Consider the following 17,674-nt stretch of genomic DNA (forward strand, 5'->3'; position numbering starts at 1 on the left):
CGCACAGTGGCCCTGAAGGGTTGCCCGACTGCTCTTCTCTGGATGCAGTTGGGGTCCAGTTATCGCTACACCTAACTGAGTGGGAGTCCATCAAAACAGATCATTGGGTGTTGCAGATTATATCCAGAGGTTATTCAATCCCATTCCTCAAACCACTTCTACCACCAAAACACCTCCTGGACATTCCACCCATGCACAGGGAGGATGCAGCACTGGAAATAGCAAAGCTGCTAGAAAAATGGGTCATCCAACACGTCTCCCAAGACCAGTCCAGATTAGGCATTTATTCCAGCATTTTTTAGTGCCAAAGAAGATGGGGGACCTAAGACCAATTCTGGATCTATCCACCTTGAACTTGTCAGTGGCCAAGATGAAATTCAGGATGGTCACCCTTCAGTCTATCCTGCCCTTTCTGCAGGAGAACGATTGAATGTGCTCGATCGACCTCCAGGATGCGTACTGTCATATCAAGATGGGCAGATGCTCTCCGAGGTTCCTCCTCTTCCGACTAGGAGCCAGTCATTATCAGTTCAGAGCGCTCCCCTTTGGTCTCACCACAGCCCCCAGGGTGTTTACCAAAGTGATGTCAGTAGTAGCAGTTCACCTGAGACTCCAGGGTATTCAGATATTTCCCTACCTGGACAACTGGCTCCTCGCTGCCCCTTCCAGGCATTAACTTTGTCAAGCAAGGGATTCCTTTCTACTACTAGGCCAGAGGTTAGGCATCACCATCAATCTCTCGAGTGTTCAGGGACTGTCTTTGTTGGTGGATTCATTCCCTGGATCTGGTCCGGGGACATCCTTTTCTTCCATCATTTCCCAAGGCCATGGCGACTACGGATGCCTCCCAGCCGGGGTGGGGGGGCATTGCTTGGGAAGGACAGTTCAAGGCACGTGGTCCCCCTCTGAGACCAGTTTGCATATCAACGTCCTGGAGATGAGGGCGGTGCTTCTCTCGTTGCAGGCTCTCCATGCCCATCTTCCCTTAGGAACAATTGCTATACAGACAGACAATATGTCAGAGGTCTGGTACATCAAACATGGGGGAACCAGATCTTATCCCCTTTTTCGCGAAGCCATGAGTGTGTAAGAATGGGTGATCTTCACCGGCCATTTTCTGGTGGCAACGCACATTCCAGGATGGTCCAACATTCTAGAGGACAGGCTCTGCAGATCTTTCCTGATGCCTTACAAGTGGTCTCTGAATCCTTCAGTAGTGGAACAGATCTTTCACAAGTGGGGTCAGCCTTGCTGTGATCTATTCACCTCTCCTTCCAACGCGAAATTCAGCGAGGTTCTTCGCTCTGAATCCCCTTTAGGGGGAAGCCCCCAGAGACACTCTGACTTATGCTTGGCATCCTGGTCTGCTTGTATGCTGGTATGCTTATCCTCCTCTACCCTTGATACCAAAATTTATTCAGAAATCTCACAGGCTGGGGAGCTTCGTGATCCTCATTGCCCCATTTTGGCCTTGCCAAGTCTGGTTTCCCTCTCTGTGGTCTCATCTGGTGGCTCCACCATGGACGTTAGATCCAGTTTCAGATCTCATTTCTCATCCCTCAGGGATACCCCTCCAGACCTGAACAGTCTAAAGCTCACTGCTTGGTTGCTGCAGATCCCATGATTATCAGGACTCCTGGTTTATCTTCTACCTGGAAGGTATGCTATAGCAAGTGGAAATGTTTTTCTATATGGGCTTCGCAGCGTGCATTAGATCCCTTTACTGCTCCAGTTTCAGCGGTGTTGGAATTCTTAGCGGGGATTTTTCAACAAGGTGCCAGTTTGTCCACAGTCAAAGTTCAACTGGCTGCAATTTCCATAGTATACCACATTTCTCCCAGTCTTTTCACCTAGCTGCCCCTTAATGCATCCCTTCTACGACCCCCCCCCCCCGGCACTCCTCCTCCTTTACTAGTCATTCTATTTCCTTTTCTCTACAGCTAATACAGTTGTAGTTGAAATTGTGTTATCACATATTGTGCATGTTGATCTAAATCTATCTAGGATGTGCACTGTGTAATATTCAGTATTCTAACCACTCATCGCTTGTAAATAGCTACTGTGTATCTTGATTGATCTGTTGTAACCCTTGGCTGAATCTGAAAAGGGTTCACTTGGATCAGTGGCCTAGCCTAGCCTGGTTAACAAAGAAAATAAGTAAACAAATGGATCAATCAGTGTTTTAGTGTAAAAGTGTAGTGCAGGGTTATAACATTTTAACTGTGTCAAATTTAGAATGAAATTTTCAGAACAGTCATTTAGGGGACCCTTCCATCAAATTACTGTGTGCTGTTGTGCATTTCCATTTGTAAATGTTGTTTTGCATTTGTTTCACAAATTACATTCTGAATTCAAGTTGTACAAATTCAGTGTCAAAGTTCAGGTGGTGAAATTAGTGCTGACTGTCCATAGATGGTAAGTTGAAATTTTGAGATCCGAATGCTACGTTTTTAAACTTTTATAGAGTTATGCGTATTTGTTGAAAATAATGTCAAAAAGTGTGCTGCCCATTTTAAGTAATTTATTGTTTTACATGGTTACACTTTTTTTTGTCTTTGTAAAATTTCAGTATAAAATTTTCAGGGTAGTCATTTTAGGGACCTTTCTGTCGAACTGCTGCCTGACATTGCATAATTCCGTTTGTTAATATCACCACACAGTTATTTTTGCAGATCCCATTTTAGCTTCAAGTTGGATGAATTCAGTGTCATAATTCTGGTGGTGGCAGTGCATAGATAGTGTATTGAAAATGTCAGCCCAAAATCTTTAGTTTTGGCAGATGTATGGGCATTTATTTAACATAATTTGTTAAAGAGCACATTTTCCTTCATGCCGTAGCACTCTGTTGTATACAATTTCTACTTGTGGTCTTTTTTCCCATTTCTCAAGGTGTTGCCTCCTTTTTCTGGTAAAGTTACTAGTAAATTGACTACAGAGGCTTCTTTCATTGCAGGTCAGTGCTAGTGGTGAGAGAAAAAGCGGAGGTCTTTGTGCTTTGTATTACTGCTTTTTGTTCCCTAGTTATGTGTCTTCTGTCTGAACAAAAACATTAATACTTCCTTGGGACTGTCCAGTTACCAAAAGGAAATACATATGTACATTTTAAAATTGCAATGAGGCTAAGCTTATCATATAGCTTTATTGCTGTTGGTTTTAAATGCATACTATTAGGACTTTCCTTTAAAATGTTTATGAAAAGGAACTTATCACTTAGTTGTGGCTCCGTTTTTACTACTATAGTTCTAATGTTGCTACCACACAAAAAGAGAAATGCTGAACAACAAATTCCATTACACGTCCGTGCAGCAGTATGAAATCTCACACCAGATGCAGTTCACCATGCGTTCATCCTGTCTGCCTTCTCATTGGTTGAGAGCATTTATGCCAGGCAGGAAACGTTAAAGCTGTAGTGGCTGAGCAATGAAGAAGTTTTCATTTTGTTGTGGCCAGGCCCCGCAGCCATCACCAGTCCCTAAGCAGTTGTCTAGGCCACCTAGTTCTGGATCTGGCCTTGGCTGCAGGGCCATCCAGTTTAGTTTAGTTTTTGTTCCATAATATTTTCACTTGTAAAAACTTACAGGTGTGGTTATGATTAACACTGCACTTTACTATGATGGACACCTGCTTTACAGTAGGTTATAGAGCAAACCCCCCCCCCCCCCCCCAAAAAAAAACAGTATTGTGTTCTGTGGTGAATTGCAGTACCTGTCATTATTGCAAACACAGCTTTTGGGAGTAAAAATATAGTTATCTAAAACTGCATTCCTGTACTTTTCGCAATAAAGAACCATTAGAGAGTTTTGCTATTAGTCTAAGGAGTCACTGTGAGTGTTCTTCCCCTTTAATATCTTTCTATATTATTTACTTTTAACAGTAATGACGTATTGTTTGATTTCATTCTTTTAAAATATTTAAATATGCATTCATTATAAAAACCTGTTTAAAACTGTCTGAACAGATGAAATTAGATTGCATTTTGAAAAGGTGTGAAAAGCAGCATGAAACATTATCACATTTCCATTGCTGTTGATTTTTTTTTGGGGGGGGGTCATCATGGCACTTTCCACTCCATTTTTCTGGCCTATTCATCCATCTGGCGTGCCTTAGCACCCTACTGCAACCTCTGCCATCCTATCCTACCTCTGTCAAGATTCACACAGCTGTTGTCCATTTCATGAGGTGAACCTTTTTCATCCTAAAATGCTGCTCTCCTATAAATGCAGTGATACCACTGAGGAGCAGGCATGTCATTGTACTAAACTCTGAGGTTTGCATTTGTGAAACCACACCAACTCCTCCGGGCATGAATAGAGTGACAGAGACACCCCCCCCCCCCCAACCCTTCCAGAGAGAGAGAGAGCAAGCTTGCTGGTCACTTCCTTTATTCTGCCCACTTGTACCAAACCCAAATCATTGAATGAATGATGAGCTACATCTGTGAGTCGGGAGCAGTCCTACTGAAATATATTAGCTACATAATTCCCATGTTTAATAAATTGGCATATTAATGTTTTAAAGCAACACAAGTATGATTTTAAAATGCTGTTTCTTTGAAATGTATTAGCTTTAAAATTTTATATATATTTTATTATAAAGAATTATTATTTTTAAAGGTACAGATCCTGTCTCCTAAGCTAAGTAAATGTCTTTGAAAAGGCTCCAGTGATTGCTGCTTAGCTTGACCTGACCAAGGCTTTTGACTCTCATCCTGCATGCTAGTATTATTGAAAAACTAGACAAACATGATGTAACCCCCTGTATTGTCTGCTGGATTGCAGATTTCCCATCCAGCAGGTTACATGTCTTGAAAGGTACTGGTACCCTCTGAATGTTAATTTGCAAGTAGTGGAGGTGAAGAAATCCAAACCGAGGGCTCAGTGATGCTTTCATGTTATTTGGACGAGAACTGTTACAACTTGTTATTCTATGTAGTCCGAAGACCAGTACAGTCTTTATTGGGTCTCGAAGACAGTTTGAGAATGAATCTGCTTTCTTTTACCAAAGAAGTTTGTCACATAAGTGCATATCTAGTTCCAGTTATTTCTGAAGCCATTTTCTCAAGCTGATGTTTTCTATGACAAGTTGGGCAAACTTCCAGTTGTGTATTCCATGAAGTTAGACCCAGAGGTCACTCCAGTAGTCACACCAGCAGAAAGAGTTCCAATAGTTATGCAGGATAAAGATAAAGCTCAGTTGGATAAAATGGTGCAGCAAGGTGTAATTTGTCCAGTTACAGAACCAACTGAATGGGTGTCGTCTGTGGTAGCAGCTCACAAGAAAGGCTCAGATGAAATCAGAATATGTATTGACCCAAGCGATTTGAACAAGGCATTGAAGAGACCACATTATCCAATGCGCACAGTCGAAGAGGTCACAGCCCTAATACCAAATGCCATTTATTTCTGTCTTGGATGCAAAAAGTTCATTTTGGCAAGTGATACTTGATCGCAACTCCTCATTACTAACCACTTTTGGTACCCGGTTTGGCAGATACAGATTCCCAAGGATGCCTTTTGGAATAAATTCTGCAAGTGAAGTCTTCCAGGGTGCAATAATAGTAGATGATTTATTGGTTGGAGGCAATGGTGAAGCAGAGCGTGACAGAAACCAAAGGAGAGCTCTAGACAGAGAGCATGTGAAGTAAGCTCAATCCTCTGAAGTACAAATTCAGACTACCAGAAGTTACATATGTACATCATTTATTTACAAATACTGGCTCTGGCTCGAGACCAGACCTGACCAAGCAAGCAGCTATTCTTGAGATGTCAGCACCAGACAGTATTCAAGCTCTGCAGTGTTTCCTAGGCATGGTCACCTATTTAGGCAAGTTTATACCAGACTTCAGTGAGTTGACAGCACCTTTAAGAGAGCTGGCGGGCAAAAATGTTACATGGTCATGGTTAGATCAGCACTAGAAGGCATTTAAAGACCTTAAACATAGAATTGCCACCCCACCTACACTAAGATACTATGATGTGAATAAACTAGTCACTCTTTCCTGTTATGCTTCAAAATTTGATCTTGGCGACGTTAATACTTCAGGAGGGGCAGACCAGTAGCCTATGCATCTAGAACACTTACCCAAGCTGAAATGCAGTATGCTCAAATTGAAAAAGAACTTTTGTCAATAGTATTTGCATGTTCCAAATTTCATGACTGTATTTATGGTCAAGCTATTCAGATTGAAACTGACCACCAGCCTCTAGTTACTGTTCTAAAGAAGCTTACACATTCAGCTCCAGCGAGATTACAAAGAATGATGCTCAGACTGCAAAGCTACGACTTCAAAATGGTCTATACGAAAAGCAAAGTACACTATCTGGCTGATACCTTATCCAGATTGCCCGGAAATATGACAGAACAGTTTGACATAGAGAATTTTGACGTGATGGCAGTGCATAATTTTTCTACCACTAGTAAACAAACACCAGGAGGTAATGGTGCCAAAACCAAACAAGGAACCAAACACGACCAAAAGGCACCCAAAAGAAGTTCAGTCTGCAGAAAACACTCTGCCCTGTACTGTTACATCGGGGGGGGGAACAGCATTGTTTAAACTCTATTCCTTTTCTAATTTGAACACTAAAGCCAGAAGCCAAAGTTTATTTAGAGTTTAAGGTGCTGAACCTTACAGGAACTAAGGAAAACAGACCCACAAAAAACATGTAAGTTAAGGGTCTTAAAGATGTTACAATGAGAATATTTTGTTGTGAGGAGTAGCAACTTACTTGCCCCAAAGTGTACCTACAGCTTGATAAATGGTATGGACCACATTTTGTTCTACACCATTTTACTTTAATGGAAACAGCAGCACCACTCACTATAAAATAGTTTTTGATCTAAAAGGAACAAATCTGTGTGTTTATCGAAACAGCTCACTTGGACAATGTCGCTCTCCTACTTTGGGCACAATAGAAGAGTCTTTGTGGGTTCCGTTTAAGCAGCTTTATTATATACAAACACATCACAATAGCAGTTTACTGACTTTAACTTTAGTAACTTACATACAAACTAACTACTCCAATCATACATGCTCACCCTCTGGCTGCACTCTCAAAATGACACTAGGAATAGCATGTGCCCAGTATTTATATGTGCATGTTCAGTCCTTGATATGCTTCTTAAAAATACAACACCTACACTCTGATCTACATCCTCCCTCTAGGAGAAATAGATCATGCAAGGTTATGAATCTATTTGGCATGCAGATTTCACAGGTAGTTCTTTGTCATGCATTTATACAAGACTAGGTGTATTTATATAGTTAAGTCCACGTTGCAGCATATTTCACACTGGGCCTGGATATTCAATCATATTGTGTGGCATAAAACTGGGAATTGGGTTTAGCAACTAGAGCTGTCTCTACAGAATGTTCAACCTTGGAAGTATTTGGAACATCTTCAGAAATGGAATTAGAGGCTGAAACACACTCTGGGATGGGAACAACGTTTGGTTCACTCTGAGGTCTAGAGTCTGTATTATAGGAACAATGCTGCAATGATTATTCTGGTACAGGAAGAAGAAGTCTGTGATTTCTCCTGTATTCCACACTCTCGGATTCTACAAGGTAGGATGGGCTCGGCACATATACCTGTAACTTGACCAATTCATCGAAACCTTTCGCAGTTTGTATTCACTGTCTCAGTGGATGAAGAAATCTGCTTGATTTATCATAACTCAACTTCTGGATAGAATGCTTCTTGAATAATTGCGCCGTGATGGTTCTGTTGTTCTTAGCTTTAGGCCTCTATAAGTTGGAACTAATAGGTAGCGTCATTCTGGTTTGCCTGGATAGAAGTCTTTGAGCAGGTGAGCCAAGAATATCATCCTGGGGTATGTTTCTTAGATTAGGTAAATTCAAAAAAAACATCGGTATTATCAAGCTTTGACCTTTCAAGTAATTGCTTTGCACTCTGCAGTGCACATTCAGCTAGACCATTTGACAGACTGGACTTCATGTTATTAGAATACAATATGTACTGGTAAGCATTACTGTAAATCAACAGACCGGGGTGGATAGCTATTTCAGAAAAATGAACTGCAAGCTAAGAAATATCAAACTCTGTACACTTCTCTTACATTATACCAGCTAAGGTTTAATATTGTTTAAAATAAATGAAGCAGTTCATTTGCTGTTTTACGAATGTCATTCCTGCCAGGCACAGTCATCCATTTCTGTATTGTGACCCTGTGTGTTATTTTTTAGATGTGGTCTGGTGGCTCTCTGGATGGCCGGTCACTTACTGAAGATGAACAGAAATGTTACAGTAGAGGAGGTAGTCAAACTAGCTTTAGACAAGCAATACACAGCCCAAGGAGAAATGTTCTCAGGTAACTATTGTTTTTCATTGTTTACCACATGTCTAGTTCACTGGTTTATTTTTCTAATGTACATTTACTTTTATAATTAGAAACTAAGGCCTAGAGTTTCCACTTTTTCTTTCTTAGTTTGTAGAATGTAAATGTTTCAAAGGTTTGCCTTTGCTATAGAAGTTTCCTACATGCTTAATATATATAGGTGTATGGCTCTAATTTATAGAACAGTATGGGAACCAACCATTACTTAACTCTTTTTTTTTTTTTTTTTTTGTCAGCTATGGGTATAAAGTGGAGAATACACTACTGACTTCTGCCAGCCTGAAAGAAGAAAATCAAAGAAAAACATTAAGCATTTAAATTACTTTTGAACTGAGGGCTATGTTTTCGTAAAACAGTACTTTTACCGGGGCAACACTGTAAACACGGTCATTCAGCTGTAATCCAGTTCCTTAACATGTCTGTTAACCACTTGTCTGTACAAATTATTTGTTGTAATAATTTATTTGTAAAAAATAGAAGTTATTTTAAATTGTACACACATCTGGTTAACAGACGTGTTAAGGTCCTAGATTACAGCTGAACGATCGCGTTTAAAGTGTTTCCCCGCTAAGTTACAAAGACAGAAAGTAAAAACATAAAGAAATACTTCCAATTCAGATAACAGGCCTTTTTTTTAATAGTCCTAATATGGTGATATATACACCACATTACTTGGCATGACATGAACTATCTCCCTTTACAGTGTCGTAATTTACATTTCGTTCATGTAGTTCTCAAGTGGCGAAACTTGATGAAGATGTACTCATGCTGAATATATTTCATCAGACGGATTTTACTTCTCCTTGGGGCATGTGAAATGATGTTAAAATACAGGGAAATGGCTATCTATATGTTTGCCGTAAAGTGCTTACAACACACAGCTTGTTAAGATTTGGCCTGGACTTGAAGTAATTATGTAAACCCCTCGTAAAATAACAAAATATTAGTACATCCCATTCCCAACAGCGGCCATTTCCTTTGTCAGCGATGCCTTGCTAAATCAGTGGCTGACGCTTTTAAAAAAAAGGTTTTACTGTTTCATGATTTTCATTGCATGCTCGCAGCCGCAAGATGACAACTAAATATAATTACAGATTTGGATTTGGACTTTTTGACTAATACGTATCATAGTATGCATCTTATGCCTATTATGGAGAAATACGTTTTAGAGTACTCTTTATTTTTTTATTTTTTTACTATTCCGTTATTGGGCAAACAGTGTTGATACAGTTGCTGAGCTCCAAATCCACTGTCAAACCATGCATTTTTGATGTTACCAGGCATGTCAAATAATTACATGGATAAAATTTAAAAAAAGAAGCTGTAACCACTACATTTTACACACACCTGTTAAGATTAACATCAAAAATACACGGTTGAGCTCAGCAACTGCATTAACAGTGTTGCCCCGATAACGGAAAAGTACCTGTGAAACTTAATGTTCAACCGGTACTTGTGTATTATCGTAACCACATTGCAAATCTGTCTTTACAGGCCAGTTTTACAGAGTTATATGTAAGCCTTACAATGTCTTGGTGTTGTCAACTGTTGTAATATAAAGAATAATTTCTCCTTGTTGCCAAACTGTCCAATACAATAATCACTTAGTTTCTTTCAACATCTATTTTTCAATGTTAAGTGCTCCACAACCATATAGTAGAATCTCATTTGTCAATAAATTGCTCTAAATTTATTAGGAGGTCTATGCACTTGTTACTTTCCCTGCCTTATATTTTATTTCATGGCACTATTTTCAACAACAGCGACATAAGCCTGGAAAGCGAGTCAGTGAAAATACGAATGAAAGAAGTGCTAGATCCCTGAAGCTGAAAGTGCCTGCGGGCTCTCATCGGGTGGGAATTATTTTCCTGCTGAGAAGTTAGTAAATCATGTTTGGTTGCTACTATTCCAGAGGTAGCACTGCCTGCTTAGGCAGGTGAAACCCTTATTTCATGTGAGCACTGCTTAACTGACTGTTCCAGTTAATGCACTGCTGGTTAGTTTTTCCATCTTTCAGTAAAGGTAAAGTTAAGGAGTATAGGCCACTTTACTTATTCTGATAGGGCAACTCCAAGAAGCAGCTGATCTGTGAGTTAAGTCGTGCAAACTGTTAAGTATACCATTACTATTGTATTTGTTTATTTTTGTCGTTGAGGAACAGAAATACAAGTACTACCTGAAAACAGTACTTGGGTATTATCGCATGCAGGTTAGTAATCTGTCAAAATTCATGACATTAAGGAGAATAACTTATTTGACCATAATTTCAAGAATTATGACAGATTTGGAATGTGGTTGCAATAATACGCAAGTACTGTTCAACCTTCCCACTGCCTCAGTGGCATTTTGGATCATTTGCTAAAATAAGCCAGTACTGGCCAGCTTTCAAAAGCTCAGACTCCCTTCCCCCCTATCTTCCTGTGACAGCTGATTGGCAAAGTATAACCTGAGAGGGAAGTCTTCAGCCATTAGAAGAAGTGATTTGTTCAGTCTTTTTCTGCCATCCGAAGTATAAAGTCCTCTGACTCTTTGCAGGATCTAGTACTGTTTCTTCCAGTTTACTGCTCAGATAAGTCCTATGTGGGTGATCCTCTCCCTCTCATTTTATTGTTAGATTTATTATTCTCTATTTTTATGTTTATTTAAAATACGTATTTTAATATTTTATTTTGTCAATTTACAGTAATTCCTTTGGGAATATCTGCTTATGGCAGTTTTATTTGGCTTCTGTCTTTGACAAATGTTTATTTCTATGGAAAATTCGGTATTTCTCTTAGAAACGTAGTGTGTATGTGCACTGTTGGACACTAGAGGCATGTCTTTACTCTGCTTTATTTTCATATTTTAACAGGAAAATACTGCTGACGTTGGATTTTTTTCAGCATTTATACATTATTTACTATTTGTATCACTCTGCTCTGTGTGTTTCCAATATCGAATAATAATTTTTCCATGAATGAAGTTATATTTAAATATATTATGTAGCCCAGGCTGGTATGACCCTGACCCTGAGCAGTATCCTACCTTCACCAAGAATGATGCCACAATACAGAGACAAAATGATCAGTTTTAATAATTGGTGTCATTCTAAGGGGATCCAATGTCTGTCTGCCTGGAATGACATGCTTGACAAGCCACGCTGCTTCGCAAGGGACGGCTTGCACCTGTCACCCCTGGGTTTCCGGATATTGGCAAAGGCTCTTGCCATCCCCATAGTGCCTTTTTTAGACAAGGCTCAAATTCTAAACCCACCGCCCTAGAAAACAATAATGGAAAAAAACTAAGGGTAATGCTGCTCAGTGCCAGAAGTCTAAATCTCAAGATGCACGCCCTCGAAGCCCTCCTCAGCATGGAGAACATCGATGTCTGTGCTGTGACTGAAACCTGGTTCAAGGCTCCTGAGAGCACCCCGGCGCTATCAGGTTTTACCTCATATCATGCGTTCCAGCCCCAAAACCCGGACCGTACCACAAAAGGAGGGGGTGTATCCATATTCATCAAGGATACCCACACCTCCAGGCTGGTGGCAACTCACGAAGCATCAGAGACCATTCAGGTGCAATTAACCATAGGCAAAACTGCTCTACAGTTTGTAGCATGTTACAGGCCACCCTCTCAAACTCAGGAACCCCACACAGCCTTCCTGAAGACACTGGAGAGTATAAATGTCTCTCCAAACACCATCATATTGGGTGACTTCAACTACCCAAACATAGACTGGGAACATTACTCAAGCCCCAATACCCTAGCCCAAAGGTTCCTGGAGTTCATAAACTCAAATGCTATGGAACAACTTGTCACCATTCCCACAAGAGGTGAAAATATACTAGACCTGATCATCACAAACATGGGGACAAAATGCTCCACACCGGAAGTAGATCTCTCATTGGTGAGATCAGACCATAAACTAATCTCACTGGAGATCCACATCTCGCCCCCACCCCCAACAAAAAAGACCACAGTGAAGAACTTCTCAAAAGCCAACTTCACACTTCTTAAGACTGGTGTGGTATCCTTCAAGGCCCCTGAGCCATTAGAAACCACAACCCACGCTGCTGAATCCCTTACAAATGCTTTCTACGAGCACCTCCAGGATTGCATGGATCAAGCAATCCCAAATAAAATCAAGACCCTTTCCACCAAAGGCAAGCGCCCGATCTGGTGGACCCCAGCCATAAACAAACTTTACAACAAGAGGAGAAAGCTACTACAAGATGGAGCAAAACCCCAAAAGGGGAAGACATCTCTGTTCAATACTAGTAAAAAACTACGATCACTCATAAAATCATCCAAGGCCAACTTTGAGAGAAAAATCGCCAAGGACTCAAAAGACAATCATAAGGCCTTCTTTAGCTATGTTAGAAATCTGGGTGGAAACTCCCAGATATGCTCAGAATTAGTCCAAAATGATACAAAAATCACTGAACCCACAGACATTGCAAACATACTGGCAGACAGGTTCAGTGAAAATTTCTCCCTCCCTCCCAAAAGGAGAAATATCTATCCCAGCAGAGTGTAGCCTCCCAATCATCTCAAATGCCCAGGTGAGAGCTGCTCTCTCTAAAGCTAAAAACACAGCATCAATGGGACCGGATGGTGTCCCCGGCTGTGTGCTACACAAACTCAATGAGGAACTAAACCCACACATAAGGCTGCTGTTTAATCTTAGCCTTACCACAGGATATGTACCCAAAGAGTGGCGTACGGCAACTGTGGTCCCACTCCACAAAGGCGGTGCTTCTACGGACCCTGGTAATTACCACCCCATAAGCTTAACAAGCCTGGTCTGCAAAGCTATGGAGAGGATCATAATGGAACTCATAAATAAAGACACAGGGGACCTACAGACATTGGATCCTACCCAATTCGGCTTTGTCAAGGGCAGATCATGCCTCTTGAACTTGGTTGACTTTTTTTTGAAACAGTCACCAAGGCCATTGATGAGAGTAAGGCAGTTCACACAGCCTACCTTGACCTTGCAAAAGCTTTCGACACAATACCCCACTCGGGTATCATAGAAAAGCTCACCAGCTTAAATGTAAACCCATATGTCACAAGATGGGTTGCAAACTGGCTCAAGGACAGAACCCACAGGGTTAGAGTTGCTGGTGCCATGTCAGACTCCAAGCCGGTCACAAGCGGTGTCCCACAGGGCTCAGTCCTGGCCCCCCTCTTGTTCGGCATCTACTTTTCAGAAGTGCAGGCAAACATAGGAGGATTGTGGCTGACAAAGTTTGCAGATGACTGCAAACTGGGCGCCATAGTTGAAAATCCATCAGACACAGATATCCTTCAGAGAGGTCTCATAGAAATGGATAACTGGTGCCAGAGCCATGGCCTTAAGCTAAACGCCAAAAAATGTATAGTCATACCCTTTGGTAAAAACAAGGTAACCCCAAGTTACCACATAGGTGGCAATCCATTAAGCACAGAAGAGGTTATCAGGGACCTGGGGACCCAAGTTGACAGTAACCTTTCTTTTGACACTCACATTGCCAAAGTGGTTAGGAGGACCTTCTACATTGCCCACCTGATTATGAAGGGATTCACATCCAGATCAAGGGAGGTCATTGTTCCCCTGTACTCTTCACTTATCAGACCAATGATTGAGTACAATGCCCCATTCGGAATGTATCTTACCCGACACCTGCAGCAATTGGAAAGACCCCAAAAGTTCCTCACCAAAAGGATAAAGGAGCTCAAAAATATGTCATATGCTGTCCGACTGAAGAAACTCCAGCTCTATTCAGTCGCATACAGTCTGCTCAGAGGTGACCTGTGCCTGACATACAAGGCCATGTCCAACCCGGAATTAATGGACATGCTCCACCTCAAAAAATCCAAATCCACCAGAGCCACAAGAGCAAGAGACTTAAACCTCAACACGGATATAAATAGGACGTGCTGGAGGGACAGATTCATCACCCAGAGACTCCCTATGCTGTGGAACAGAATCCCGGTCCATGTGAGACGGAGCACCTTGCTGGCTCTGTTCAAGAGGAATCTTGACCAGTGGATGGGAGATCGTAGGTTTACCCTGGGGATCATCTCTGTATCACTGCTGGACAGAGGCACGGCAAACTAATGGGTATAGTATTCTTCAACCTAAGGGGTGGTGAAAGCCACACAACTCTGGCTAGGCTTATAAATGCCCTAGGGCAGATAGCCTAGTATGAACCTATGAACCTATAATGTGGAGACTTTACTCTCTCTGACAAGAAAATATAGTTTTAATTCCTATTCAAATTTTATTTTATGATAGTTTAATGTGGTTAAAATGTGTAGGGCTAATTTTTAACACTGGTTTGCTACATTGGTCCCTTTAGTGTTTGAAATTTGTGTAGTGGAAGTTCTTTAACTTCTGTCAGTTGTAAAAGAATTCTGAACACATTTTCAACTGATTTTGATAATAGCACAGTTTGGCAGAGTTTATTTGTGCAAAGATATACTTATTACTAGAAAATGTAAGTGCTTGTGATACATTATCCAGTACTGTCCGTTTATTATTCTGGCTGGAGTTCTCTTCCCCCTGACTTGATGGATCTCAAGTCTGGTTACCCCCCAACCCCCCCTAATCAAATCTGGTTACAACTAAAAATCAAAAACAAAATGAAAATATGCCACAGCATGTGGTTAGTGATTCTGTCAGGGACACTGTTCGACGTGTAGACCACTTACCTTTTACCTTTCTCCCTCTAGTGGCCACAGTGGAACAAGGGTTAGATACATCCTCCAGGGCTGTTCCAGTACCTGGCACATGTATGGAAGCATCAAACCCTTTAGGTGCAGGAGTAGTCCAGGGTAAGAGACCCTTGCCAGACATAATACTCTGTCTCCAGATATTTTATCTAGTAGTGAAGTTCAGAAGAAAAAGAAACATAACCTTCATCATCCAGCTGATAATCAGATTATAGCTGTTTATAAGGCTGATGTAGTTTCCTTGACTGAGAGTGTTATGCAGGGAGCTAATTATGATGGTTGTGTTCCCATCCATGGCTCTAGTGCTAGTTTGGCAAGAGACCTTTCTGTTTCAGAGAATAATGAGGAATTTGATGGTGATTTCCTAGATGTCACGGAGTCCAGTCACTCTAATTCTTTGGAAGGTGAACCTGAGCTCAAGTCCAAAAAGTGTTTTTTTCCCCCTCGGATTTCAAGATTTAATGATGTTTTTCTTGGGAGCAGTCAAGAACTACCCCAGAGCTAGGCTGGATATATGACCTTATAGAGGATGAGATGCCTAATTATGTGTCTTATCTTCCCTCTCTTACCAGCCTTGAAAGATGTTTTATTTTCAGTGGTGCATACAGTTTTGATGATTTTGCTGCACCCCTACCTGCAGAGAAAAATTCTTATATGAATGACATTTTCTAATTTGACTCCGGTTTTGAAATATGCTTTGAGAGATGTGCTTGACTGTGCAGATACAGACTCGAGAAATGCTGCTGCTTCTGTTAAGATGGTATTCTTGGCTACATAATCAGAAGTTCTCTGAAGATTTAAAAATTGAAATTGTGAATGTACCTTTAAGTTCTGATGTGATGTTTGGGCCCTGTATTACACACAGATTCACAAGCAGTGGGGTGATAGAGGCAGATTAATGTATGATGTATCCAGGATGTTTCATGTCCCCAAGTCCTCCTCAAGCAGGGTGCCTTCCTTCAAGGGGCAGAACAAGCAGAAATCCCAGCCAAACAAAAGTCAACTATCCAAAAGGAAATGGCAGGAGGATAATTCTTTGAAACCAAACGAGGGGTACCTTTCCAAAAAAAGTCCCTGCAAAGGAATGACTATGTTGAGTCACAGAGCACCCCTAACTTCGCTCCTTTTCTTTCCTAGGCTCTCTCTCTCTCTCTGTCTCAAAACACTATAGCCTGGAAGCAAATAGTCTCAAACCAATAGGTTCTGAGAATAATTTAGAGAGGATACTGGATAGAAAATCCTCCTCCTTTCAGGGAAATTCCACCCCCGCAACTGCCAGACCATACAGAGTTGTTTCCTGCTGTGCTGCATCACATGATAAAAGCAGGAGTCATGGAACCAGTGTCTGCAATACACAAAAGCAAAGGATTTTACTCCAGAATCTTTTTGGTCAAAAAAAAAAAAGAGCACTCCTGAAGACCATTCCTAGATTTTTCCTTTCTAAACACCTTTGTAAAAGTTACAAGATTCAGAATGCTCACCTTACACTCCTTCCTAGCATTGCTTTCAGACCACTGTTTCATAGTGGCATCTTGATCACAAGGACAGTTATCATCATATTCGTACCGATTCCAATTTCAGGCAAGTTTTGGTATCTGCTGTGTCTGGAGTATGTTATCAAGTTTTCTGCATTGTACTTTGGTAATTTGTGGCACCTCAAGTAGTTACAAGTATCTGGTCCCAATGGTTACTTATTGCATGGCACTAGGCATCCACATTTTTCCTTATTTAGCTGAATTGCTGATTTGTGCAGATTCTGTATCCATAAGACTAGGTTGCAACCCTCATTTCCCACCTGGGTTTCAAAATGAACTTTCAGAAGTCCTTCCTCACACCATTTCAAATAATTATTTTCCTGTGGTGCTGGATAAACACAGTAAAAAGGAGGGCTTTCCTGCCAGAAGACAAAGTTCTGACTTTAGGGCATTATCTTGGATTTTTGTCTTATAGACGTTGCCTCAGCAAGAGAGCTCCTCAAAATGCTAGGCCTCATATCATCAGTGATCTTCGTGGTACCATTATCCAGACTACACATGAGAAAAATTCAGTGATACGTGAAGAATTGTTGGACCCAGCTCCTTCATACCTTCAGTTTCCAGGTACTGGTACTTGGATTTGTGAAACAGGAATTGCAGTGCTGGAAGGATCAGTTGTCTCTGAATCCAGGACTCAAATTGACTCTCTTCAGACCCCAGTCCCAATTTGTTGTTATGGACTCTTCAGATTTTGCATGGGAAGCAATGTATATGGGAGCTCAATTGCAAGGCTTGAGGGGTCCTCGGGACATACCAAAGCACATAAACATAGAAGAGATGTTGGCAGTGATTCATGCCTTAAAAGTTCTTCACCACATATAGACTGTGGGTCTTTTTCTAGCGGTCACAGACAACACTACTGTAATGTGGGACCTGAACAAGCAAGGAGGAGCAAGGTCATAACCTTTGTGCTGGTTGAAAATGACTGCCATGCTGCTGTTTCTGTAGCACTGTGTGACTCTTCAGACCTTGTACATTCCACCACATATGAAACACAGTGGCAGACAGACAGCACATCCTGGACAGACCCACATGTGGAAGCTTCATGTAGATGTCTTCCAGGACTTGATCCAGATGTGGGA

The 17,674-nt window shown here is 41.2% G+C and overlaps 1 protein-coding gene across 4 annotated transcripts in view; it reads left to right on the forward strand.

Annotated features, from left to right (window-relative positions):
• CCHR1.PART0H19orf54 (chromosome chr1.part0 C19orf54 homolog) overlaps positions 1–17,674 on the forward strand; it is a 419,506-nt gene that overhangs the window by 97,696 nt on the left and 304,136 nt on the right. For all 4 annotated transcript variants that reach the window (XM_044067269.1, XM_044067248.1, XM_044067259.1 and 1 more), the window contains one exon: positions 8,207–8,331. In XM_044067269.1, the coding sequence (XP_043923204.1) occupies positions 8,207–8,331 (125 nt within the window). The remainder of the gene's footprint in view (positions 1–8,206; positions 8,332–17,674) is intronic.

This window comes from Protopterus annectens, chromosome 1.part0 (genome assembly GCF_019279795.1).
Source record: "Protopterus annectens isolate FY-2018-M chromosome 1.part0, PAN1.0, whole genome shotgun sequence".
NCBI classification, from domain to species: domain Eukaryota; kingdom Metazoa; phylum Chordata; order Ceratodontiformes; family Protopteridae; genus Protopterus; species Protopterus annectens.